Below are 26,268 nucleotides of genomic sequence, written 5' to 3'. Positions count from 1 at the left end.
CAACATTTCTCTCCCTCTCTCTGCCCTCCAGCTTTATTTCTTCATCTCATAAGTACATAAGTATTGCCATACTGGGACAGACCAAAGGTCCATCAAGCCCAGTATCCTGTTTCCAACAGTGGCTAATCCAGGTCACAAATACCTGGCAAGATCCCCAAAAAGTACAAAACATTTTATGCTGCTTATCCCAGAAATAAGCAGTGGATTTTCCCCAAGTCCATTTTAATAATGGTCTATGGACTTTTCCTTTAGGAAGCTGCCCAAAACGTTTTTACACCCCGCTAAGCTAACCACCATTACCATATTCTCAGGCAATGTAAAACGTTTTCTCTTCATCCCCCCTCTTTATCATACCTCCCTCTCCACTTGGCACATACCTCCACAGCACTCTCTCAACCCCCCTCCTCCCCACTCAGTACATGTGCTCATAGCTCTCTTTTTGAATCCCCTAGTGCACCCCACCTCAGCTCTATCTCTCCCAGCCCTTTGGCACACACCCCGAGATTGCCTTCTTCCTCTCCTTCCCACCTCCATGCCGATCAACACAAAAAGAGAAAGACAGTGATGGCATGTTGGGCTCATCCGTCTCCTTTACTATTCTGGCTCTGAACGCTGTACTACGCAAGGATACTGTGTACAGTGGGTCTTGTACAACAGAGGATGTGGTCTGATTCTCCTCTCCTCTTGTGCCAATCATTGCCAGAGAAGGAAAGGGAAATGGGACTTGATATACCACCTTTCTGAGGTTTTTGCAACTACATTCAAAGCGGTTTACATATATCCAGGTACTTATTTTGTACCAGGGGCAATGGAGGGTTAAGTGACTTGCCCAGAGTCACAAGGAGCTGCAGTGGGAATCGAACCCAGTTCCCCAGAATCAGAGTCCACTGCACTAACCACTAGGCTACTCCTCCACTCAATTCTGAACAGGAGGGGAATTCTGTGAAACTCCTGCATTGTGCAATCCCGGGAGAAGACCTAGGGCCTGTTTACTAAGCCACGCTACGCGCCTCTAGTGTAGGTTAGTAAACAGGGCCCCCTAGTATTCCACTATTAAACCTTTTGGAAACATCGCCCCCTGCTGGCTCCAGCCCTGTAAACAGAGATACACTTCTTTCCGAACTGTGAAAGCGTGATTTCTGTATTAGTCCACTTGAATGTATGGAAATAAAGGTTAAAAAAAATCCTCTCAGTTCATATGACGATCATATGTTTTCAGCGCGCCATGCACGCTCTCGTTTTAATGAAACCGAGTATGCTTGCGCATGCTCAGTTTCATTAAAACGAGCATGCAGTGCATGGCGCGCTGAAAACTGGAGAGGAAGCAAGTGCGAGACCAGTGCGGGACAGGTAAACACTTCAGCTAGCAGGGGTTGGGGACCACCACCAGCAAAGGTACCTTGCGGCAGTCGGAAGCAGCGGCAGAAGTCAGAAGCAGTGGCGGGGGGGGGGGGGGGGTCGGAAGCGGCAGGGGAGGGGGGCGGCTGCTGGGGGAGACGGGCTAAAATGTGCCCCCCCCCCCTCCCGCTGAGGTCTGGCTATGCCGCTGGTTCTATCTCCTACCTGGGGGGGGAAGATGAGCCAACTCATAAGTACATAAGTAATGCCATACTGGGAAAAGACCAAGGGTCCATCGAGCTCAGCATCTTGTCCACGACAGCGGCCAATCCAGGCCAAGGGCACCTGGCAAGCTTCCCAAACGTACAAACATTCTATACATGTTATTCCTGGAATTTTGGATTTTTCCAAGTCCGTTTAGTAGCGGTTTATGGACTTGTCCTTTAGGAAACCGTCCAACCCCTTTTTAAACTCTGCTAAGCTAACCACCTTCACCACTTTCTCCGGCAACGAATTCCAGAGTTTAATTACACGTTGGGTGAAGAAAAATTTTCTCCAATTTGTTTTAAATTTAATACACTGTAGTTTCATCGCATGCCCCCTAGTCCTAGTATTTTTGGAAAGCGTGAACAGACGCTTCACATCCACCTGTTCCACTCCACTCATTATTTTATATACCTCTATCATGTCTCCCCTCAGCCGTCTCTTCTCCAAGCTGTATAGCTCTAGCCTCCTTAGTCTTTCTTCATAGGGAAGTCGTCCCATCCCCGCTATCATTTTAGTCGCTCACAACAGTAGCAGTGGCAGAAGAGGGAAAAAGGCAGAAGCAGTAGCAAGTGTGAAACCCAGAGAAAGGGAGTAATAATTAGTGCTTCCAAGTTAGCCAGTTCCAGGAGGAAGAGTTAAGGCCAGTCCTGGATTTCTGCCAACCTCATCCTGATGCGTTATGGAACCTACAGCACTGATTTCAATGGGTAGAACCATGGACTTTGGGATGTAGCAAAATCACTGCCATTCAGAAACAAAAGTTGGCTGAATTTCACAAAGTATGGGGTCCTCTTTAGGAACTGGTGTGAGAAGGACGAGATGATTAAAGATAGAGAAATCACGGAGTATAATTTTAAGTAGTTGATGGATAGGGGGTAAACAGATGAGCGGGGAAGATAGGACGTGGAAATTTTGGAAAATCTGGTAAAACTGAAAAGTTAATTTATTGCAATAATTTTCTCATTATGTAAGACCACATTGTGAATGGCTTTCGTTAACCTTCAAATTCTTTTAAAGCTTTGTGATTGATAGTATCCTTTATTTAATGTCATCGCTTTTCAAAAAAGCAAAGTTACTCACCTGTAGCGGGTGTTCTCCGAGGACAGTAGGCCAAGTATTCTCACAGCTGGGTGAGGTCATCCAACGGAACCCGATGCGGATGTTGACTAGCAAGATTAATGTAGAACTTTCTAGCAGAGTCCCACTGCTCATGCACTTGTGCCTTCATCCCCACACACAAGTGCAGGTCCCTCAGTCATGTAAAATAGCTAAAGAATACAACACCAAGGGGACGTGGGAGGGTATGTGAGAATACTTAGCCTGCTGTCCTCGGAGAACACCTGCTACAGGTGAGTAACTTTGCTTTCTCTGAGGACAAGCCAGCCAGTTGGGTTCTCACAGCTGGGAATCCTTAGCTACCAGGCTCACCGAAAACAACAATGCTAGGAACATTGAGGCCTCAAAGTCAATTAGCCTGAAACTATTCACATACTAGTTGTGAATTTGCAGCCTGGAACCAAAGAAAACTGGGCCTAGGGGGGTGGAGTTTGGATTCTAGAGACCAAACAAATTCTTCAGGACTGCCTGCCCGAACCAGCTGTCATGTTGGGTATCCTGCTCAAGGCAGTAATGAGATGTGAACGTGTGGACAGATGACCACATCGCAGCTTTGTAAATCTCCTCTATGGAGGCCGACCTCAAGTGGGCTACCAATGTAGCCATGGCTCTGAGCCTTATGACCCTCTAGAGAGTCAGCCCAGCCTGGGCATAAGAAAATGAGATGCAATGTGCTAGCCAATTAGAACTGTGCATTTGCCAATGGCTACCCCCATCCGGTAGCAATCCAAGGTATGCAGTACACTTTTGCCAGAATGGGCATGTGGTTTTGGGGAAAATGTTGACTGATTAAGATGAAACTCCGACACTATCTTAGGAAGGAACTTAGGGTGCGTGCAGACAACTAAGTCTATTGTGGCGAAACTTAGTGTAAGGTGGATCAGCTACTAGGGCCTGAAGCTCACCGACTCTGCAAGCTGAAGTAACTACCGCCAAAAATACAACTTTCCAGGTCAAATACCTCAGATGACAGGAATCAAGCGGCTCCAAAAGAGCTTTCATGGGCTGGGTGAGGACAATGTTGAGATCCCATGACACAGTTGGAGATCTGACAGGGGGCTTTGTCAATAGCAAACCTCTCATAAACAGAACAACTAGAGGTTGTACGGAAATGGGCTTACCTCCTACACGGTGATAAGCACTAATTGCACTTAGATGAATCCTTACAGAGTTGGTTTTCAAAACAGACCTGGAGAGGTGCAGGAGATATTCAAGCAGCTTTTTGGAGGGCAAGTGAGAGGATCTAAGGTCTTGCCCTCACTCCAGATGGCAAACCTCCTCCGCTTAAATGAATAACTCCACTTAGTGGGGCCTTTCCTGGAAGCCAGCAAGATACGGGAGACTCCCTCCGGCAAATCTAAGGATTCAGATTCTCTGTTCTCAACATCCAAGCCGTGAAGGCTAGGGATTGGAGGCTGGGATGCAGTAGGGATCCCTCGTTCACCGTGATGAGAGTTGGAAAATATTCCAATCTCTAAGGATCTTCAGAGGACAACTCCAGAATAAGAGGAAACCAGAAATGCCTCAGCTAGTAAAGAGCAATTAGGATCATAGTTCCCTGGTCTTGCTTGAGTTTCAGCAAAGCCTTCTCTATGAGAGGTATTGGACGCTATGCATATAGAAGAACCTCCCCCCAGTGTAGGAGAAATGCATCCAATTTTGGGCTGCCATGTGATCTGAGCCTGGAACAGAACCGGGGGACCTTATTGTTGAGATGAGTGGCAAAATGATCCAGTGACGTTGAAAGCTAATCCACAGTTGGCGCGAATGCCCTCGATGCCTAAGTGGACTACAACTGCAGCACATGCAGCAGCTCCTCCCCGAGCATAGCTCGGAACTGGTCATTGAAGGAAGACATCGGCAAAGGCGGGGAAGCCTGAGAAGATGTTGGTGTCAAATCAGAAGCAGGAACCTGGCTGCCTGGAGACTTATGCACCGGCACCTCTACCAAAGAGGGGGAGAGCTCCTCCTGGTGCCGGCGCTTCTTAGGTACCGGCGAAACTGATGCCCCGGAGCTCCCAGCACTCTGTGTCGATGAGGACCAATGCTTATGCTCCTTGGGCTTCCCACGATGCTCAGCATCACGATCCTTTGGAGCCGATGAGGATGATATCGAACCCGTACATGCCCTCGGAATTGAGTCCAATGCTGACCAAGACCGGGGCCTACTTTCAGTGCCTGATGTCGAGAGAGGGGAGACCTCCTCAATGACGGTGCACTCCCAGTGATGGTCAAAGTGTTATCAGCCATCAAGGCCAATGCTTCTGGTGCCGATGTTCATGGATCAGCCTTCGAGGAGCCAAAACGTCTGTCCTGCTGGACCTACTGCACCCTCTATGTCTTCATCTGCTTTTGCAAACAGAGAGAACTAGAGTTAGGCTCATGGTCGGGCCCAAGGCACCCGATGCATCAAGAGTCTGGGTCAATCATGGAAATCATCCGATTACACTTGGCGTACCTTTTAAAGCCACTGGGGTCTTGGACACTGAGAAAAGAATTGCAGCCAAATTAAACTCCTCAACTGTGAAATGTAAAAAGGGGCAGTGTTCAAACTGAGGTCGGTGGTCTGGCCTAAATGGGCCTAGAAACTCATGAAAAAAGAAAGGAAACTTGAAGAGTCGAAAACACTACAAAAATGAAAGGGAAACAGAATAAAATAAAGAGGAAAGAAAAAATAATCACAAAAGGGACAAAATACCTGCACGGGAAGGCACTGTGAATCAGAGAAAAAAAAACGCACTGAGAAGAGAACATGATGACGCGGAAAACGAAGACTGAGGGACCTGCAGTTGTACGTCGGGAGGGAAGGCACCAGCGCATGCACGGTGGGATGCCGCTAGAAAGTTCTGCATTAAACTCGCAAGTCAGCATATGCACCGTACTCCCATCAGATGACGTTACCCAGCTGTGAGAATACAACCGGCCTAATTGCCCTTGGAGAAATACAAATAAATAAAAACTTATTACTTTACGACAGAAACACCCTCCCCCTCTGCTACGCCGCCATGCCCATGGCCCTGGTTACCTGCTTGCATCTCCGCAGTTCCGGACTTCACTGAAAGAAATTGAAAACCAGAAAAGATTAATTACATATTAAACGACAGAGAGCAGAGCTAGCAATGGCTACCATTACCTGAGCAGTAGTGGGAAAATACTTCTGGCAACTAAGGATGTGATTGCGCCCACCCAGTTTTAATCATTTTTTGGGAACTATAATTTTTTTTTTTGCGATGTGAATTTAGAGAAACATATTTAGGGCCCTGTTCAATATGGTGCGCCAGCATTTTTCGCGTGTGCTAAAAATGAGCACGCGCTAACCATGTAGACGCCTACAGGAATGGGTTAGTAAACAGAGCCCCCTTAAATTCCCAGCATGCAATGAGGCAAAACCAGGAAGAGGTTGACCTGTTACTGTTCACCTGGGTCAGGTGGCAACACTAGACGTCAACAGCCCCTTCCATCCCCTCCCCCTTCCTCCGGAATTGTCAAGTGGCCCGGTTATATAAGATCTGCTATGCTGGATCGCACCAAAAAGTCTGTCAAGTCCCGTCTCAGACAGTAGCTAACCCGCTTTACTAGATCCATTCCTTGCATCCCACTTCTAGAAATAAGCAGTGGCTTTCCCTAGACGACCCAGCCAATAATTATTTATGGTCACTTTCTCTAGGAATTTATCCAAACCCCTTTTTAAAACCAGCTATTCTTGATGTCTTGGCGACGTTCTCTGGCAACAAATTCCAGAGCTTGTTTGCTCACTGAGGAAAAAAAAAGGCCCTTCTCCAATCTGTTTTTAAATCTGCTACTTGTTAATTTCTTGGAGTTGCCCCCTGGTCCTAATAATGTTTGAAGGAGAACATAACTGTTCCCTACTTACCTGTTCCACTCCACTAATGAATTTATAAACCTCTATAACCACTTGTCACTTCTCTAAAAAAAAAAAAAAAATCCCAAACCTATTTATCCTTTTTTTCACAGGACAGTCATTCCATTCCTTTATCGTTCTTGTCACCCTTCTCCGTACTTTTTCAAGTTAGGGATGGAAAAGTGACCAGAGTAAAAATTTATATCGTTCTGAGATCTTTCTGGGTGCAGCTGTACACTGTTTTTCTAACTGAGGGGGTCCTTTCACTAAGGTGCACTGAAAAAATGGCCTGCGCTGTTGTAGACGTATGTATTGGACGCTCGCAGGCCCATTTTTCAGCAAACCTGCAAAAAATGCCTTTTTTTTTTTGGCTAAAATTGGACGTGCAGAAAAACGAAAATTGGTGCGCATCCATTTTGGGCCTGAGACCTTACCGTCATCCACTTACTTAGCGGTAAGGTCTCACGCGTTAACCAGGCGGCAGTGGCGTAGCTACGTGGGGCCACAGGGGCCTAGGCTCCCTGAGCCCATACGCCGTGCCCCCTCCCTACCCATCTTCAAATCAATGCTCAAAGCCCACCTCTTCAATGTCACCTTCGGCACCTAACCACTACACCTCTTCTCAGGAAAACTTATCTACCCCAACTTGACATTTCGTCCTTTAGATTGTAAGCTCTTCCGAGCAGGGACCGTCCTTAATTGTTAATTTGTACAGCGCTGCGTAACCCTAGTAGCGCTCTAGAAATGTTAAGTAGTAGTAGTAGTAGGCCCCTGTAGATTTGGCCCTGTACCCCCCCTTCCAATGACCCTCTCGACCCCCCCCTCCCTACCTTTGCTGGCGGGGGACCCCAACCCCCGCCAGCCGAGGTCCTCTTCTTCCGGCGCAAGGCTTTGTTCTGTTTCTGAGTCTGACGTCCTGCACGTCTGATGTCCTGCATATACAACGTGCAGGACGTCAGACTCAAACAGAACGAAGCCTTGCGCCGGAAGAAGAGGGCCTCGGCTGGCGGGGGTTGGGGTCCCCCGCCAGCAAAGGTAGGCGACAGCGGGTTGGCAGTGGGAGGGGGATCAAGAGGGTCATCGGCGGGGGGGGGGGGGGGGGGTCAAAGTTGGTGGTGGTGGCGGCAGTGGGGCTAAAATGTGCCCCCTCACCTCGGGCTCTGGACCCCCCCTCCCGTCGAAGTCTGTCTACGCCCCTGCCGGGTGGCAATTGTCAGCGTGCATACAATGCCGCATGCCGGAAATTTTTTGCTGGAAGGGTCCCTTAGTCTTTCAGCATTCATTTGTTCTTTAATATAGCTCAATTTCTCTTTGATCCGCCACTGTTCCATTTGGTTCAACAGTTTTATTACGCTTGAGTTAGACAACAACAGGTCAGTTACTGATATTCAGTTCCGTTTTACCCTTGTTGTTTTATAGATGGAATGGAGCATAAAACAATTTTAAAGTACCTCAGCATATAATGGGTTTAAATTGCAATTTGTATGTATTCAATTTGGTGTTATGCTGTCTTTAGCAATTACCTCTCATGGAAAGCAAAAAGAGCAGATCGTGTAAAAGGAAAAAATATAATTTATTTCAGCGACTTCAGAGATATGTGACCGTAGTACTGGCTTTACGTCAGCGGATTATGTTTTGGCATCTCTGATACAGCTGTTTTTTTCAGATCAAATCAATCCTTCATATATTTATTGACAGAACATTCTCCATACGCTTTATATTTGGTAGCAAAGGACTCTTGTATAGCCCCTGAAGCAGCCCAGTTGGGCGAAACACGGCCTGTGTCGGGCTGTTTGTATTTATATAAGAATTGTTATATTGTTTGAAATAAATTATATTTTTCCTTTTACACGATCTGCTCTTTTTGCTTTCCATCTTGGAGTTTGCAGACCGTCTGCCTTTGTGCTTTCTTGGGCAATTACCTCTCATGTAACCTTTTTCTCTCCATATATATTTTTTTCATATATATGTTTTTTAATATATAGATATTTGAATGCATTCACATTGATGTTTTGCTGTTTCCGGCTATACCTCTCTCCTTCCTTTTTATACTTTTTTATATATTTAGATATATTTTAAAATATTTTTTATGTTCTCTCTATAATTTTTAATTATTACTCCCGTTTGGATATATATTTACATTATTCTTACATGTTTTTAGATACTTGACTCCTGAGGCAGGCAATATCTTTGCCGAAACACGGTCCATGTCGAGTCTGTATGTGTCTTGCTGTTTAATAAATTATTGCTGCAATCAACTTCTGGAGTAGATGTTTTATTGGTCGGTCAGCTTCCCCTCCCTCCTACTCCTTATCCACTTACCACTGCACTATATTGTCCAGCTCACCTTTATCCACATATCTGTTCACATCTTCAAATAATTCTAATAGATTAGTAAGACACAACCTCCCTTTTCTAAATCTGCATTGGCTCTTCTCATGTTTATCCACTTGCATCACCCCTGGAGGCCTTTTAGAAAATAGGCATTTTATTGGCTACCATCAGTCCTCAGGTAAAAGCAAATTTGCATATATTGCATATTACCAGTAGCAGGTCTACAATTTTCTACTTCAGTTCCTTTAGACCTCTGGGGTGAACACTATCAGGTCCCGGTGATTTCCTAGTATATAGTTTAAACTTTACCCAATTGTTCTACCACCTTTTTCTGGTTTACACTGATTTGCTTCAGTTCCTTTGACTCATCACCTATAAAGAATGAATTCAGTGTGGGTACTGCTGTTTTTGCCATGATCCTTTTCTCCCTGAATACATGTTTTACCTCCTGACTGCAGAAGGGAGATTTTAGGTTAGTTCTGTATTTCTGGCAGTCCCCATCATGGTGCATGCTAGTGCCTGCCATGCCAATTTCAAATGATAAAAAGTAGGGACTACTGCTACCAGAATGCATCGGGGTGTACAATGAAAATAAATCTAGGACTGAAGTCTCCCTTCTTCACCTGTCATCTGTGTTCATCATCATATCAACCCCCCTCAATAACAGGTACTAGGAACAGTCAGCTTATGCAGCCACATGTCACTCACCTTCATAATGAGCGGCTGCCACCAGGGCAGCTTGTTTCCGATTACGTAGATTTTTGTTTTTTGGAGCTGTTGAATAAAAAAAAAAGAAAATAACAAGAAACAAAAGGTTGAGCAATGAACTGAAGAAACAAAGAATGAGCAGTGAATTGAGGGTACCAGTATTTGCTGGAAGGCAGGTGGGTGAAGAGCATTTTACCTGTTCTTCTCTGCCTGGCTTTTCTTTCCTGGGTGTAGCGATACAGGAACTGTTCACTGTCCCACCCTGTGCCAAAACGCACCTGTGTAAAGGTACAGCAAACAGCAAATACACCAGTCAGGTTGCTAAGGTTCCAGAGTCTAGTGATACCAAGACTATTAAATAGATCCTTTCTATGCTCCTAGAGAGACTCACAAGCATGCACACCCACAGTACACATCTCTGAGACCACACAGGTGTACTCAATGTGTGAGGGAGGATAAGTCAGTCTCCTCCCATCATATTAGTTAAATGCACCCCCAAAGTCAAGTGATTATGGTCTCAGGCTTGGACTGTGTAGGACCAGCTGCTTCTTCCTTGCAGGATGTTGAAACGGTTCCAGCGCCTGCTGAGAATAACACTTGTTCCTACTCCCCTGGGCCCAGCTGGTTAATCCATCCCAGCTCTGCTTAAATAGTGACTTTGGCTGGGATCCCAGAGGCCTGTGGGATGGGAAGATAATACTCCATCAGTGCTACGGAGGAACGGGAAGCTTTAAAGCAACAGTGTTAGCAAAATAAAACTGTATCAGAGACCACAGGTCACTGGAATCATTAAAGATCACAGCTACCAATTTAGTCAAGCAGAACTTTCAAGATTCTCTGGTAAGCATTTGCAAATTATGTGGCACATTTTCATAGGCTTCCATATATTTGCATATTAAATCAAGTTAATTTTCAAAATGTAATTTTCTGGCATTTTTTGTGTGTTCAATTTATTCGGTCCCTTTTTTTTTAGGGGGAAAGGATCCTATTGATTGGAACTAGGCGCAGAGGGGGCTAGAAGCTAAGGTAACATACATAGTAACATAGTAGATGACAACAGAAAAAGACCTGCACGGTCCATCCAGTCTGCCCAACAAGATAACTCATATTTGCTGCTTTTTGTGTATACCCTACTTTGATTTGTACCTGTGCTCTTCAGGGCACAGACCGTATAAGTCTGCCCAGCACTATCCCCGCCTCCCAACCACCAGCCCCTCCTCCCACCACCAGCTCTGGCACAGACCGTATAAGTCTGCCCAGCACTATCTCCGCCTCCCACCACCGGCTCTGGCACAGACCGTATAAGTCTGCCCAGCACTATCCCCACCTCCCAACCACCAGCCCCGCCTCCCACCGGCTCTGGCACAGACCGTATAAATCTGCCCAACGCTATCCCTGCCTCCCACCACCGGCTCTGGCACAGACCGTGTAAGTCTGCCCAGCACTATCCCTTTACTAAGGTAAAGATCTGGGACATGGAAAGGGAGAGGGAATCTCAGAGGAAGAAAATGGAAAAATGGTTCTTATGCAGGATAGGCAGAGGGATAGGAGACGGAAGGACAAGGAGGGGGTTGAAAAAAAAAAAGGGGATCTGGGAGAAGAATGATCCCTAATGGCCTCTCCCCATCCTCTCACTCAAGTCTCAAAATCCCTCTGATTCCATCACTCCCCACACCCCAAGACCTCCAATACCCACTTACAATCCATAGTACCCTTTCTGATCTTTCCACACCCCTTAAGATCTCTTCATTCTCTTCCTGCATCCACTCTCTAAAAGTCCCCCAACTCCATACAACCCATACCCATAACCTATGCCCCCTTCCGATGCTCTCACTTGACCTGCCACTGTCCTCCTTCAAGCCCCTAGTGGCATGAGAAGATTGTGGTGGGAGATGGGGGGGGGGGAGAGAAGACAGAGGAAAAAGAGTTATCTTTCTGCAGCCTTCCACTGCTACTTCTGCATCTTTAGCCCAGCCCCTGATTTACCATGCCAATTTCATGGGGACCAACTAGTTCTCAGGCGATTTGGCAGGGACTGGCCAATTCCATGCCAAGGGCAGAAATATGCAGGTCCTTGCTGCAGAATCACAGCAGACGGAGGACTCTGATTTTGATTTGTATAGTTTTATTCTGATTTGTATTTCAGCTCTGAGGAGATATTTTAGTGTGCAGGAGTAGCCTAGTAGTTAGTGCCTGCAGGCTTTGATCCTGGTGAAATGGGTTCAATTCCCACTTCAGCTCCTTGTGACCCTGGGCAAGTCACGTAGGGGTCCTTTTACTAAGGTGCACTGAAAAATGGCCCGTGCTAGTGCAGGCGCGTATTTTGGATGCGCGCAGATCCATTTTTCAGCGCCTGTAAAAAAAAATGCCTTTTTTTGGGGCCGTAAATGAATGTGCAGGAAAATAAAAATTGGCGCGCGTTAATTTTTGGTCTGAGACCTTACTGCCACCCATTTACTTAGCTGTAAGGTCTCACGCGTTAACCGGGCGGTAATACACTGCTGATTACCGCCCAATTAGCGCCGCACATCCAAAAATTTTAAAAAATTTCAGACGCGCATAAAAAATGGAATTACTGCCCGGGCCTGTGGTAGCCAGACGGTAGTTCCAAACTGACGCACATTGTGCGAATGTACGGCGCCTCTGCGGCTTAGTAAAAGGGTCCCAATCCTCTATTGCCCCAGGATATGTAAACCCTCTGATGGTAACCACAGAAAAGCAGTATATGAAGTCCCATCCCTTTTCCCTTAAAAAGTCTGAAAACTCGACTGCTTAAAAGCTCCAGCTGTTATAAATCTCATTGAATCGGAAGAATTGCTACAGCGTCTTCACATCTTTCTATATTTTTACATTCTGTTGTCTAAAAATACGGTTCAAAAGGCATTAAGACTTTGTTTCATTGATCTATACGATATATTCTGCACTTTCAACTTGAAATGCTTTGTGGAGGAGTGGCCTAGGGGTTAGAGCACCGGCGGTTCAAATCCCGCTGCCGCTCCTTGTGATCTTGTGCAAGTCACTTAACCCTCCATTGCTTCGGGTACAAACTTAGATCATTGTGAGCCCTCCTGGGACAGAGAAATATCCAGAGTACCTGAATGTAAACCAACTTGAGCTACTAATGAAAAAGGTATGAGCAAAATCCAAATAAATAAATTATCAAACTGTAAAATATAATAAATACAAATCTCTTAAAATCCATCTGGGTGGCTGTGGCCCACACACAGTGGGGGGGTGTGGCTCTGGCCACCTTGTTCGGCAGACTGGATGGACCATGCAGATCTTTATCTGCCGTCATTTACTGTGTACCTTTTGAAATCTCTTGACAGTGACAACTAATGGTTAAATACATTATCACACTTGGTTTCATTTTACAGCTTTTTTTCCCCCAATCAAATTGTAATGTTTGGGAACAGTTCCATTTGAACCTTCCTCTCCTCTTTCACTTCCAGGTCAGAGAGGTAGACAGAGACAACAATGATAAACTCACAAGCAGAGAGGATGAAAAGAATTTAAAAGATAATGCTCCGAATACTTTTTCTACTAGTTGACTATATTTATAATTTATTTATTAAACTAGGCAGTTTACTCTGAAACATGCATAATTGTTAAAATCTTGCATTATGGCAAAAATGAAAAATATCAACAATCAATTTCTCAATGTAACTCTTCACATTTATAAATACTACAATTAAAGTTTTATAATATCATCCCAACCATTTCACAAAATGTTGACTAGTTATCCAATTCCAAACATATAACTGACCCTCCTCTAGAGAATCTCTCCACACTTGTCCTTCCCTACACCCCTTCCCGTGCACTCCACTCCGTGGATAAATCCTTCTTATCTGTTCCCTTCTCCACTACTGCCAACTCCAGACTTCGCTCCTTCTGTCTCGCTGCACCCTACGTCTGGGATAGACTTCCTGAGCCCCTACGTCTTGCCCTATCCTTGGCCACCTTTAAATCTAGACTGAAAGCCCACCTCATTAACATTGCTTTTGACTCGTAACCACTTGTAACCACTTGCCTCCACCTACCCTCCTCTCCTCCTTCCTGTACACATTAATTGATTTGATTACTTTATTTTTTGTCTATTAGATTGTAAGCTCTTTGAGCAGGGACTGTCTTTCTTCTAAGTTTGTGCAGCGCTGCAGAAGTGCTAAATAGTAGTAGCAGTAGTAATGACACAGGGACAAAGTTTGTCTCCATCCCCACCCCATCCCCGCAGGTTCTGTCTCCATCCCCGCCCCGTCCCCGTAGGTTCTGTCCCCGTCCCATGGGCTCTGTCCTCATCTGCAGAAGCCTCAAACATATGATTTTATATTTAAATCTTTTTGTTAAAATATAAAAAGGAACAATATGCTGTGCAACTGTTGTGTATAAATTACAAATAGAGAACAATAATAACAATGAGCAGCTATAATAACCCTCCTTCCCACCACCACCCTCTACCCTTCCAACCCCAACAATAGGTGATTTCTACTACACCAAGGAATCCTAATTCACACTGTTAAAATGTCCAGGGTACAAAATACAACCCGTTCTATTAGCCCTGGAGGGGAGAAATATGCCCTATGAAGCACTGTTATGGTTTTTTAATCTGTGGATAAATAAGAAATCATTAACAATCTCAGGATTCAATCTAGCTCTCTTGTCTTCCACAGCCCTTCCCGGAATAGAAGTTGTCTTCTTAGAAGATGTGCTGGTAGCAGGATGTACAGGATCTCCCATGCAGATTTTGCTAGCTGTGGCCAGTATGTTTGCTTGTTTTTCCAAAAAATCAAAATATCTTTGCAGGCATCACTTAAACATAAATAACAGTCCAGTTCATTAACAGGCTTCAAAGTAGAAAATGACACGGGGACAAAGTTTGTCCCCTGTCCCCATCCCCGCCCCATCCCTGTGGGATCTGTCCCCGCCCCATCCCCGCAAGCTCTGTCCCCGTGTCATTCTCTACCCTCCTCCTTAAAAACTATATTATGAATTAAAGTTGAGCTCAACTTAATTTCTTCAGTTTAACACGTTTTTGGGCAGTTGAACACACTGTTTCCCATCTCGCTGAGAATTTTCAGTGATACGTGATTAGTTGCCGCTCGTCCGTGGCGGCTTTTTGAACAACTCCTGTCGCCAATCGGCGAAACACAGTCTTGTCTGTAGCGCTGTCAGCAGAATAACTTTCAATATTTCCTTGGGATGTTATTCAAGACATTTGTTGATATCAAGAGTCGCTATTGTATGGAATGCAACTGCTTTGGTTGATATATTTGCCTAAAGGATTCTTTAAGGGACCACAGCTCTTCCGTGGCTGAAAATTGGATTCGTGAGCCCAGGAGAATTTGGATTATCCCTCTGGATGGTTCGTCAGAATGAGGATTTTGATGTTTATTTTTTATTTTATTTGTATCCCACATTTTCCCACCTATTTGCAGGCTCAATGTGGCTTACATTTTACCGGTCAAGGCAATCGCCTAGAACGGTATGGAAACAAATACAATTTGATGTTAGAGTCAGGTAAAACTAGTATATTTGGGTGCCTAGGGATCTGTTACAGTCTTCCTAAAGTAATATACTGGAGAACATTTCAAAATTGTTGTTGATTGATGGTTCTAATATTTACATATAGGTAGGGAGAAACAGCATGTATAATATCTGGAGTGGACTGATGTAACGGGTATTTTTAAGCATCGTTTGTAATAAATAATACACTATTTCATTTGCGATATATATTATGTAGTAATCTATTCTTATTTATGATTGTATTATCATGGCATTAAATTAAAATCCACTCACTCCATGCCTTAACATGCATCCACTAAGTTTCAGTGGAGAGCGGCAGGAAGTGACACCAAAAGGGGGCAGGATGCAGCAGTGGCTGATGGGATACAAAAATAGCTGCCACTGCCTGCCGCCCTCTACTGAAACGCTGATGCGCATTAAGGCATGGGACAGAGAGGATTTCCGAGACAAGGGGACAGATGTGCCATGATGCGGGGCCACTAGGAGCGCGAGGCCCTGTGCGACTACCCCTGTCGCCCCTGCCTAAGACCGGCCCTGATTATGGGTCCTGTTTACTAAGGTGTGATAGTGGAGGAGTAACCTAGTGGTTAGGGTGGTGGACTTTGGTCCTGGGGAACTGAGTTCGATTCCCGGCACAGGCAGCTCCTTGTGACTCTGGGCAAGTCACTTAACCCTCCACTGCCTGCCGCATTGAGCCTGCCATGAGTGGGAAAGCACGGGGGTACAAATGTAACAAAAAATAAATAAATAAAATAAGGCGTGATAGTGTTTTTAGCGTATGCTAATGCTAGAGATGCCCACAGGAATACGTGGGCGTCTCTAGCGTGCATTTAGCACGCACTAAACACTAGAGACGCCCATATATTCCTATGGGCGTCTCTAGCATTAGCACGAGCTAATTTTTAGCTCACGCTAAAAACACTAGCGCGCCTATAGCGCAGCTTAGTAAACAGGGCCCTAAGCTTCTTGTATTTACAAATTTGAAGTATATAATTCTGCCACATATGAAAAACAAACAAACAGAGTCTCCTGAAGGAAACTCATCTTATAGGACAAAAGATTTCCAAATAACTATGTTAAAAGAAAGAACTTTATCCACTTTTAGTAGCGCAGATACCCGCCTCTAAATCTGGGTCCAGAATATCTGCAATTTTGGAAAAAGTAAATTGGGGGGGAGGGGTCTTTTACTTAGATGCTCTGGCGTTTTTGGCGCACGCTAAATGCTAAAGACGCCCATAGGAATACGCTAGTGTCTTTAGCATTTAGCGCGTGCCTATTTTTAACACGCGTTAAAAATGCCAACTCGCATTAGTAAAAGACCCCCCTAAGTGAGAACGGGTACCAATATCTGCCTTACATGACCAGTATGTATTTCCCTGAATAGCACTGCATTTCTTTGCTTTGATCGGGAAGCACAGTTTTTGGTGATGGAGGTTACAAAAAATAATAATTTTGTCACCAATGCGGATATTCTAGCACTCTTAGACTAAAATTTGTTCCATAATTTCTTCATCAGTTTTCCGTTTCAGTCTCTTACCTTCTCCACACCTAAAGGTCTTTTCTAAAATCTCATTCAAAGAAGCCTATAGAAATAAGAGGCTATCCTAGGGAATGCGAGTATTTTAAGGGTGGCATCAACCAAAAGACAATCTCCCTCCATATCACTGAGATTTTCAACGTGTTTTATTGCATGCAATAATTGCAGCCAAGCTAAAAACTGACTTGCTGGGAGACCTAACTCTCATTGTAAAAGTTAGAAGGATTCATAGCCTTCCTGATCCAATAGTTGGCCTACCTGCCAAATGAGCTTTCTATGCCACATTCTCCAGTTGATGGACCATTTATCAATCAGGTTTTTAGAATTATTCCATATCAGGGATTTCCTTGATAATCCACTAACTTCACAACTATGTTGTCCAACAAGTAAAAGGCCCAAAGAGTAGCGGCCACTACTAGCCATTGCTTGGCCTGTGGAGGAAGGGACATCCGAAAGAAGACATAATGGAAAGGGAGCAATCAAGACTTGCTCCCAGCCAATCAGGTTTAACTAAATCCCGCTGGGCCTGAAACCAAAGTCAACCATGTCTCAATGTAAACTAAATATAAAAAAACCGGGAACAAAATTGAAGGTGGACAAAGCCATGGGACCGGATGGGATCTATCCCAGGATGTTGAGGGAGCTCAGAGAAGTTCTGGCAGGGCCTCTTAAAGATTAGTTTAATAAATCCTTGGAGACGAGGAAGGTTCCTTGTGATTATAGAAGAGCGGATTTGGTCCCTCTTCACAAAAGTGGTGACAGAGAAGAAGCTGGAAACTACAGGCTGGTAAGCCTCACTTCAGTTAATGGAAAAGTAAGGGAAGCGATGCTGAAGGAAAGGATACTGAATTTCCTGGAAGCCAATAGGTTACAAAATCCAAGACAGCATGGTTTAAATCATGCCAAACAAATCTGATTGAATTCTTTGACTGGGTGACCAATTAAAATTCAATGCAAAGAAGTGCAAAGCGATGCACTTAGGGAGTAGAAATCCAAGTGAGACATATGAGCTAGGTAGTGAGAGGCTGATATGCAGACAGGGAGAGGGATCTTGGACTGATAGTATCTGAAGATCTGAATGCGACGAAACAGTGTGGCCGTAGCCAGAAGGATGCTAGGCTGTATAGAGCGAGGTGTAACCAGAAGAAGAAAGGATGTGTTGATGGCCCTGTACAAGTCATTGGTGAAGCCCCCATCTATGTTAATCCCATGCATTCTTGAATTCTGTCACCGTTTTTGACTTCACAACCTCCCGCTGAAATTGAGTTAAAACTATCAATACAAGATAGTATTACCGGAATAGAATCTGAGTAAAGAGGAAGAGATCGTCTACAAAAAGAGACAGTTTAAATTCACAATCCGCCAGTTTCCTAACGGCAATACCTGCAGACTGCAAAAGTGTGATGGCCAAAGGCTCTAGTGCTATACACTAAATAGAAGGGGAGAAAGGGGGCAACTTTGTCTTGTACCTCTAGTCAAACCCAAGTATAAAGGTAAAAGACCATTAACTAAACTTGATGCATTTATAGTAGATGGATCACCTGCTCAAATCGAGGGCCCACCCCAAACCAGTTTAAATACATAGGGTCACTCCACCCAGTCAACTGCCCTTTCTGCATCCAAAGCAATTGTGATTGCCGAGGTGGCATGAGTCTGGGTCAAGGAGAGAATGTGGCAACATAGGTGCAAGTCCTCTGCCATTGATCGGGATTTGATAAACCCATTTCATAGTAACATAGTAAATGACGGCATATAAAGACCTGTACAGTCTTCCCAACAAGATAAACTCATTATGCATGGTATGTGATACTTTATATGTATACTCGAGTTTGATTTGTCCTTGCCTTTCTCAGGGCACAGACCGTAGAAGTCTACCCAGCACTGGTTCTTGTACTAAAAGTTCTGAAGCTAACGTCGAAGCCCCTTAAAATTTACACTCAAGCCCATCCATATCTATTCAGTCACGATCAGGGCACAGACCGTAGAAGTCTGCCCAGCTCCCATTTTGTTTCCCAATTACCAGCGTTGCCACCCAATCTCCGCTAAGATTCCGCGGAACCATTCCTTCTAAACAGGATTCCTTTGTGTTTCGATGTACAATCTCAACCAATGCAGTAGATATCCAAAGCACCACAATCTTGGCAAAAATTTTACTTTTTACAGCACATTAATAAATGAAATATGTCTATAATAACTAAAAGAAAATTTCTGTTCTTTGCCCAACCTGGGTATTACCATAATCCCGGCCTGCATTAAAAAAAAAGTCTCTTTGACACCAGATTAAGCAAAAGCCTCAATAAACAAGGCTTCTTTCAATTGTTTTCTTAAAGTACAGTAATTTTCTATTTGCCTAAGATAGGCAGATAATGTATTCCATTATTTACATTCATAGACACATGCTATTGAAAATGATCGCTCACAGGTCCAAACAAAGCAACATTGTGTTTGGTAGGGAAGCTTCAACCTTCTTGAATTTTCAGAATGTAAAGAACAAGTTGGACTGTATGGTTTTAAAACATCTTATAAATAAATAAGAAAAAGCTGATGGTTGAGTGGAGGAGTAGCCTGACGGTTAGTGCAGTGAGCTGAGATCCTAGGGAACTGGGTTTGATTCCCACTGCATCTCCTTGTGACCCTGGGCAAGTCACTTAACCCTCCATTGCCCAGGTAAAAAACAAACAAACAAACCTTAGACTGTGAACCCAGTAGGGATAGAGAAAGTACCTGAATATAATGTGTACAGTGCTGTGTATGTCTAGTAGTGCTATAGAAACGAAAAATAATATTAGTAGTAATATGGGGTAAGGAGAAAGGATAAACAGAGAGGCAGGTTATCATAGAAAGCTTTATGAGTAAGGACCATCCATTCTACTGGACAGTGAGAGCCAATGTTGTCCCTTAAGTAACAGAGTTATATAAATGAATTTATATTAGTTGGGGGCATTTTAAAGAGTAGGCAGGAACTCCTGAGAGCACTGAATTGCAGTTCATACTAGGGCATGCACCAAAGTCTTCAATGCAAACTCATCTAATAAAAGGTCTCTATGAACGAACTTTGCTCAGTGCCAGAAAAGATTTCTGAACAACCCTGAGAGAGATAGGCAGCTCGAACAACAAGAAGTGATCACGAGACAGCAATATTTCTTTTATTGGTATTGGAGTATGGTTTAGCTACAGATGAAAAGGAAGAGGGGCTTTGTTACTAGGAGGGTCACCTAGCTTCTGCTCTAGAGGGATTCAGGATCAGTCTATAGACTGCAAGCGGGCATCTTTTTGCTCTATGTGCTTTCCAATTAGTCGATGCTATGTTTCTTCTTTACATCAATTTGATTATTATATTGTGAGTTCCCAGTTTTGCAGACTGGTTTCGTTTTGAATTGTAATCCAGTCCGAACGTTTTAAGGTGTTGAGGGGAATATAATATTAAGATATTAGCGTTAACATCCAGGTGACCAGATATAAAATTACCCTCCCAGAAAATGACAATTTAGGTTCTCTGTAGCGGTGAGTTTCAGCCAGGTCACCGATCCAGAACCTTTCAAACTTGCTTCATTCTTTCCATTGAGACTGAAGTGGAAGGCAGAAAGCACTACCTCGCTCGCTCCCTCCCTCCCTCAGATCCCAAGCTGGTACTTTTTAAAAAAAACAATTTTAATAGAAAAATACCACTTGTCTTTTCTTATTGATTCTTCAATTTTGGGATTGATACTCAACATTTGCCACTCTCTCCCCCACCCCCACCCCCATAGATCTGATTCTCCCTGCCTGCTTCCCACCCATTTGTGGTGAATTAAAAATGCATTCAAAAACAGTCATCGGAGAGGTCAGAATGGTTAGGTTCTTTCCCCTTAGCAGAAATAGAAAAGGAAGAAGGGCTTACCATACCCTGATCCTCCATGTCATCCTCCATCAAATCCTGAAGAGAAAGATTGTAGAAAAATCAGTTACTACTCCACCTCAGTCCTAGTACTACTACTAAACATTTCTAGAGCGCTACTAGGGTTACGCAGCGCTGTACAGATTAAGAAAAAGGACAGTCCCTGCTCCAAGGAGCTTACAATCTAATGGGCGAAATGTCAAGTAGGGGCAGTCCAGATTTCCTGAATAGAGGTATGGTGGTTAGGTGCCGAAGGCGACATTGAAGAGGTGGGCTTTGAGCAAGGCTTTGAAGATGGGCAGGGAGGGGGCCTGGCGTATGGGCTCAGGGACTTTATTCCAAGCATGGGGTGAGGCGAGGCAGAAAGGGCGGAGCCTGGAGTTGGCGGTGGTGGAGAAGGGTACCGACAGGAGGGATTTATCTTGAGAGCGGAGGTTAAGGGTGGGAACGTAAGGGGAGATGAGGGTAGAGAGGTAGTGAGGGGCTGCAGATCGAGTACATTTGTAGGTTAAAAGGAGAAGCTTAAACTGTATGCGGTACCCGATCAGAAGCCAGTGAAGTGACTTGAGGAGAGGGGTGATATGAGTGTACCGGTTCAGGCGGAAGATAAGACGTGCAGCAGAGTTTTGAACGGACTGAAGGGGGGGATAGATGGCAAAGTGGGAGGCCAGTGAGGAGTAGGTTGCAGTAGTCAAGGCGAGAGGTAATGAGAGAATGGATGAGAGTTCGGGTGGTGTGCTCAGACAGGAAGGGGCGAATTTTGCTGATGTTATAGAGGAAGAAGCGACAGGTCTTGGCTATCTGCTGGATACTGCCCTGCAGTACCCCCGCTACTCCCCACTCCTAAAACAGATATTTCTCTTACCAATACATATTTAAGTTCCGGGTACTCACTGCCCTAGATCTGGTGGCCAAGATGAAAGACCTGTTCTAAGAAAAGTTTTGGGGGTGTAAAGCACAGAGTGCAAGTGAATATTTGGTTCAATGCCAAAGAAAATACGATGAGCTCTTTGCTGTTCTGTTATGTACATTAATTTAAACCTGAACCAATGCTTCGGTTCGGGGTCATATCAGTGGCAACGTATCTTACCCTGATGATTCATGCACCTATCGCTGGCCTAGACAGAAGGATGCAGAGCATTATCAATCAGATTACAAGGCCTGCTACCTCTCTCATATTCAGGATCTGATAAAATATCTGGCATTTTGGCCTGTCTTGGTACATGAAGTGACATCACTCTCCAGGAGAGAGATGTATGACCTTATTCTGAAAAGGTCACTCTACGAGGACCTCACTTTGCCTCAGTGTCCTCAGGAGAACTATGCCGAAGTTAATCATAAACTGGGAGACTGCAGGATCCCACCAGCTGGGTGGAATTTCCTGTGGCTGCCAGTACTAAAGAGGCTCAGTGTCCATGCCAACGTAAGACTGAGAGTAATGATGATAATAACTGTCCGTGTTGACATGTACATCCCAAAAGGAAACAATGCCGCATTTATCTGTGAGATGCCCATTCGGCAGGCCATGAAGCAATTGGGTATATCCATGCGTATCAGCTACCCAAGTAAAATGTATGGAATTTGACGAAGACCAAACAAATCCAGGGACACACACGCTATGGGTAATTACGGCCATGATAAAGCATAACATACAGTAAAAGCCAGGTGCGCCCTGGTACTGTAGAAGGTTAGTGAGGTGGTATCCTCCATGACGAAGGCAATTTGGGAAGTTAGACTCTCCGAAAAGAAACACAGAAACATGACGACAGATAAGGGCCAAGCGGCTCGTCCAGTCTGCCCATCCTCAGCAACCACTAACTCTTTCTTTCCTCAGGGGTCCCACATGCTTGTTCCATGCCTTCTTAAACTCTGACACAGTCCTCGTCTCCACGACCCTCCACCGGGACGCCACTCCATGCATCCACCACCCTTTCCGTGAAAGAGTATGTTCTTAGATTCCTCCTAAGACTATTTCCTCTTAACTTCATCCTATACCCCCTCATTCCAGAGTTTTCCTTCCGTTGAAAAAAGCTCACCTCCTGTACATTAACGCCACTGAGGTATTTAAACCTCTCTATCATATCCCCTCTCTCCCTCCCTGCATGTACAGGTTGAGGTTCATAAGCCTATCCCCTATATGTTTTATGACTGAGACCGCTTACCGGTTTTGTAACCACCCTCTGGACCAACTTCATCCTGTTTATATCCTTCCATAGGTGCAGTCTCCAGAATTGCACCCAATACTCTAAATGGGGCTTCACCAGAGACTTATATTTATTTATTTATTTATTTATTGCACTTGTATCCCACATTTTCCCACCTATTTGCAGGCTCAATGTAGCTTACAAAGACCTGTTATGGCATCGCCATTTCAGGGTTATAGATATAAGGGCACTATCACTTCTTTTTTTCCTGCTGGTCATCCTTATGCACCAAAGCATCCTTCTGGCTTTGACTGTTGCCCAATCTACCTGTTTGACCACTTTAAGGTCATCAGACACAATCATCCTCAAGTCCTGCTCTTCTTTCATACACAGGCGACAATCAAGGAAGTTACATGGAAATACTTTTAAACAAATAGGAGGAAATATCTTTTCACTCAACAATAGTTAAGCTCTAGAACTCTTTGCCGGAGGTTGTGGTAACAGCGGTTAGTGTATCTGGATTTTAAAAAGGTTTGGACAAATTCCTGGAGGAAAAGTCCATAGTCTGCTGTTGAGGCAGACATGGGGAAGCAACTGCTTGCCCTGGGATTTGTAGTATGGAGTGTTGCCACAATTTGGGTTTCTGCCAGGTACTTGTGACCTGGCTTGGCCACAGGATACTGAGCTACATAGACCATTGGTCTGACCCAGTATGGCTACTGTTGCAGCAGGGGAAGGTCTTAACTAATAGGAGGATGCTGAGCACCGTCCAGATGCCCCTGGCCCTGAGGGTGGGGAAGGAGGGGAGGGGTGGGAGTTGATGTTGCCTAGGAGATGGAGAAGATGGTGGGGCAGAGCAGCTGGGAAAAGTGTTGACGCTCTGCACGAGATGTCGAGGAGTGGAGGACCAACCAAGAGTACTGTTACCTAGGAGACGGTGGGGGGGGAGATAGTGGGGCAGAACAGCAGAGGAAGGTCTTGGCTACCAGGATGCATTGCTCCAGGATGCATTACTCAGCAGAGATGCACCCTGGCCGCGCGAGGGAGGGAGCGGAGGAGAGCACTGTTACCTAGGAGACAGGGGAGATAGTGGGGCAGCAGGATGCTCAGCACGAGATGCCCCCTGGCCACGAGGGAGGGAGAGCACTGTTACCTAGGAGACAGGGGAGATAGTGGGGCAGAAGAGCAGAGGAAGGTCTTGGCTACCAGGATGCATTGCTCAGCACGAGATGCACCCTGGCCGCGAGGGAGGTAGAGGAGGAGAGCACTGCTACCTAGGAGACAGGGGAGATAGTGGGGCAGGAGGATGCTGAGCACGAGATGCCCCCTGGCCGCAAGGGAGGGAGAGCACTGTTACCTAGGAGACAGGGGAGATAGTGGGGCAGGATCATGCTCAGCACGAGATGCCCCCTTGCTGGGAGGGAGGGAGACAGAGCACTGTTACCTAGGAGACGGGGAGCCAGAGGGGCAGCAGGATGCTCGAGATGCCCCCTGGCCGCGAGGGAGGGAGAGCACTGTTACCTAGGAGACGGGGAGCCAGTGGGGCAGCAGGATGCTCAGCACGAGATGCCCCCTGGCCGCGAGGGAGGGAGAGCACTGTTACCTAGGAGACAGGGGAGATAGTGGGGCAGGATCATGCTCAGCACGAGATGCCCCCTTGCTGCGAGGGAGGGAGACAGAGCACTGTTACCTAGGAGACGGGGAGCTAGTGGGGCAGGAGGATGCTGAGCACGAGATGCCCCCTGGCCGCGAGGGAGGGAGAGCACTGTTACCTAGGAGACGGGGGAGCTAGTGGGGCAGCAGGAGGTTCAGCACGAGATGCCCCCTGACCGCGAGGGAGGGAGAGCACTGTTACCTAGGAGACGGAGAGATAGTGGGGCAGGAGCATGCTCAGCACGAGATGCCCCCTGGCCGCGAGGGAGGGAGAGCACTGCTACCTAGGAGACAGGGGAGATAGTGGGGCAGGAGGATGCTGAGCACGAGATGCCCCCTGGCCGCAAGGGAGGGAGAGCACTGTTACCTAGGAGACAGGGGAGATAGTGGGGCAGGATCATGCTCAGCACGAGATGCCCCCTTGCTGGGAGGGAGGGAGACAGAGCACTGTTACCTAGGAGACGGGGAGCCAGAGGGGCAGCAGGATGCTCGAGATGCCCCCTGGCCGCGAGGGAGGGAGAGCACTGTTACCTAGGAGACGGGGAGCCAGTGGGGCAGCAGGATGCTCAGCACGAGATGCCCCCTGGCCGCGAGGGAGGGAGAGCACTGTTACCTAGGAGACAGGGGAGATAGTGGGGCAGGATCATGCTCAGCACCAGATGCCCCCTTGCTGGGAGGGAGGGAGACAGAGCACTGTTACCCAGGAGACGGGGAGCCAGTGGGGCAGCAGGATGCTCAGCACGAGATGCCCCCTGGCTGCAAGGGAGGGAGAGCACTGTTACCTAGGAGACAGGGGAGATAGTGGGGCAGGATCATGCTCAGCACCAGATGCCCCCTTGCTGGGAGGGAGGGAGACAGAGCACTGTTACCTAGGAGACGGGGAGCCAGTGGGGCAGCAGGATGCTCAGCACGAGATGCCCCCTGGCCGCGAGGGAGGGAGAGCACTGTTACCTAGGAGACGGGGAGCCAGTGGGGCAGCAGGATGCTCAGCACGAGATGCCCCCTGGCCGCGAGGGAGGGAGAGCACTGTTACCTAGGAGACGGGGAGCCAGTGGGGCAGCAGGATGCTCAGCACGAGATGCCCCCTGGCCGCGAGGGAGGGAGGGAGAGCACTGTTACCTAGGAGACGGGGAGCCAGTGGGGCTCAGTCAGCACAGCAGAGCAGCAGGGGAAGGTGTAAGCGCGAGACGTCCGTGGCCGCGCGGGGAAGGGTCGCTGTTGCCTAGGAGACGGAGACTTACCTGCTGCCGCGGGAAGGCCCGGGAGAGGTGCTGCAGGCTCCGGGCCCAGGAGGCCGCGGCCAGCAGGAGGCTGAGGGAGGCCAGGAGCAGAGCGACCCCAGCCAGCCCCAGCGGCAGGAGAGCGGCCCCTCTTCCTCCCCGCCGCACTCTCCTGCCCTCCGCCCGGTGCATGCCGCCGCTGTCCTCCCCCCTCCCCCTCCCCGGGGGGGCCTCCGCTCCCGGAGCTCCGCGGGGCGGCTGTTTAATGCAAAACACAAAGAAAAGCGACCGGCCCTTTGCACTGCGGAAACCGTCCCCCCTTCTTTTTCTTGTTTTCAGTCACGGTTCTTGGCAAAATCCAACTTCCTCCTCGTACTCTCTCTCCCCTCCCGCGCGCGCCTGGTTGGATTTGCAGAAACTTAGGAAGAAGAAAAAAAAAAAAAAAAAAAAGAGGCAGATATCTTCTCTCTTTAAAAAAAGAAAAAAAAAACGCAGACTGGGTTAGGGAGAGCGGGCCAACATGATTTCTCCGGGGTCGGTGCCAGAAGGCAAAACGAGAACAGCAAGAGCCCCCCCCCCAACAAAGTGAAAAAAAAATAGATTTAATTCAAAAGACAGGAAACGAGGTCGGCGAAATGGAGAGAGAGCGAGCAGGAAAGAAGAAAAACACCCCCCCCCCCAGTTTCTCTGTA

The 26,268-nt window shown here is 46.4% G+C and overlaps 1 protein-coding gene across 1 annotated transcript in view; it reads right to left on the bottom strand.

The window, feature by feature from the left end:
• Positions 1–25,970, bottom strand: part of LOC115457000 — a 74,481-nt gene extending 48,511 nt beyond the window's left edge. Inside the window, exons 1-5 of the mRNA XM_030186428.1 lie at positions 25,598–25,970; positions 20,563–20,598; positions 9,822–9,903; positions 9,626–9,691; positions 5,747–5,776 (exon numbers count right to left, since the gene is read on the bottom strand). Of these exons, the coding sequence (XP_030042288.1) occupies positions 5,747–5,776; positions 9,626–9,691; positions 9,822–9,903; positions 20,563–20,598; positions 25,598–25,768 (385 nt within the window). The 5' untranslated portion in view covers positions 25,769–25,970. The remainder of the gene's footprint in view (positions 1–5,746; positions 5,777–9,625; positions 9,692–9,821; positions 9,904–20,562; positions 20,599–25,597) is intronic.
• Positions 25,971–26,268: the final 298 nt, after the last annotated feature.

This window comes from Microcaecilia unicolor, chromosome 14 (genome assembly GCF_901765095.1).
Source record: "Microcaecilia unicolor chromosome 14, aMicUni1.1, whole genome shotgun sequence".
Taxonomy (NCBI): Eukaryota; Metazoa; Chordata; class Amphibia; order Gymnophiona; family Siphonopidae; genus Microcaecilia; species Microcaecilia unicolor.
The sequence above is the reverse complement of the archived record's forward strand: the minus strand, read 5'-3'. Positions and strand labels throughout refer to the sequence as shown.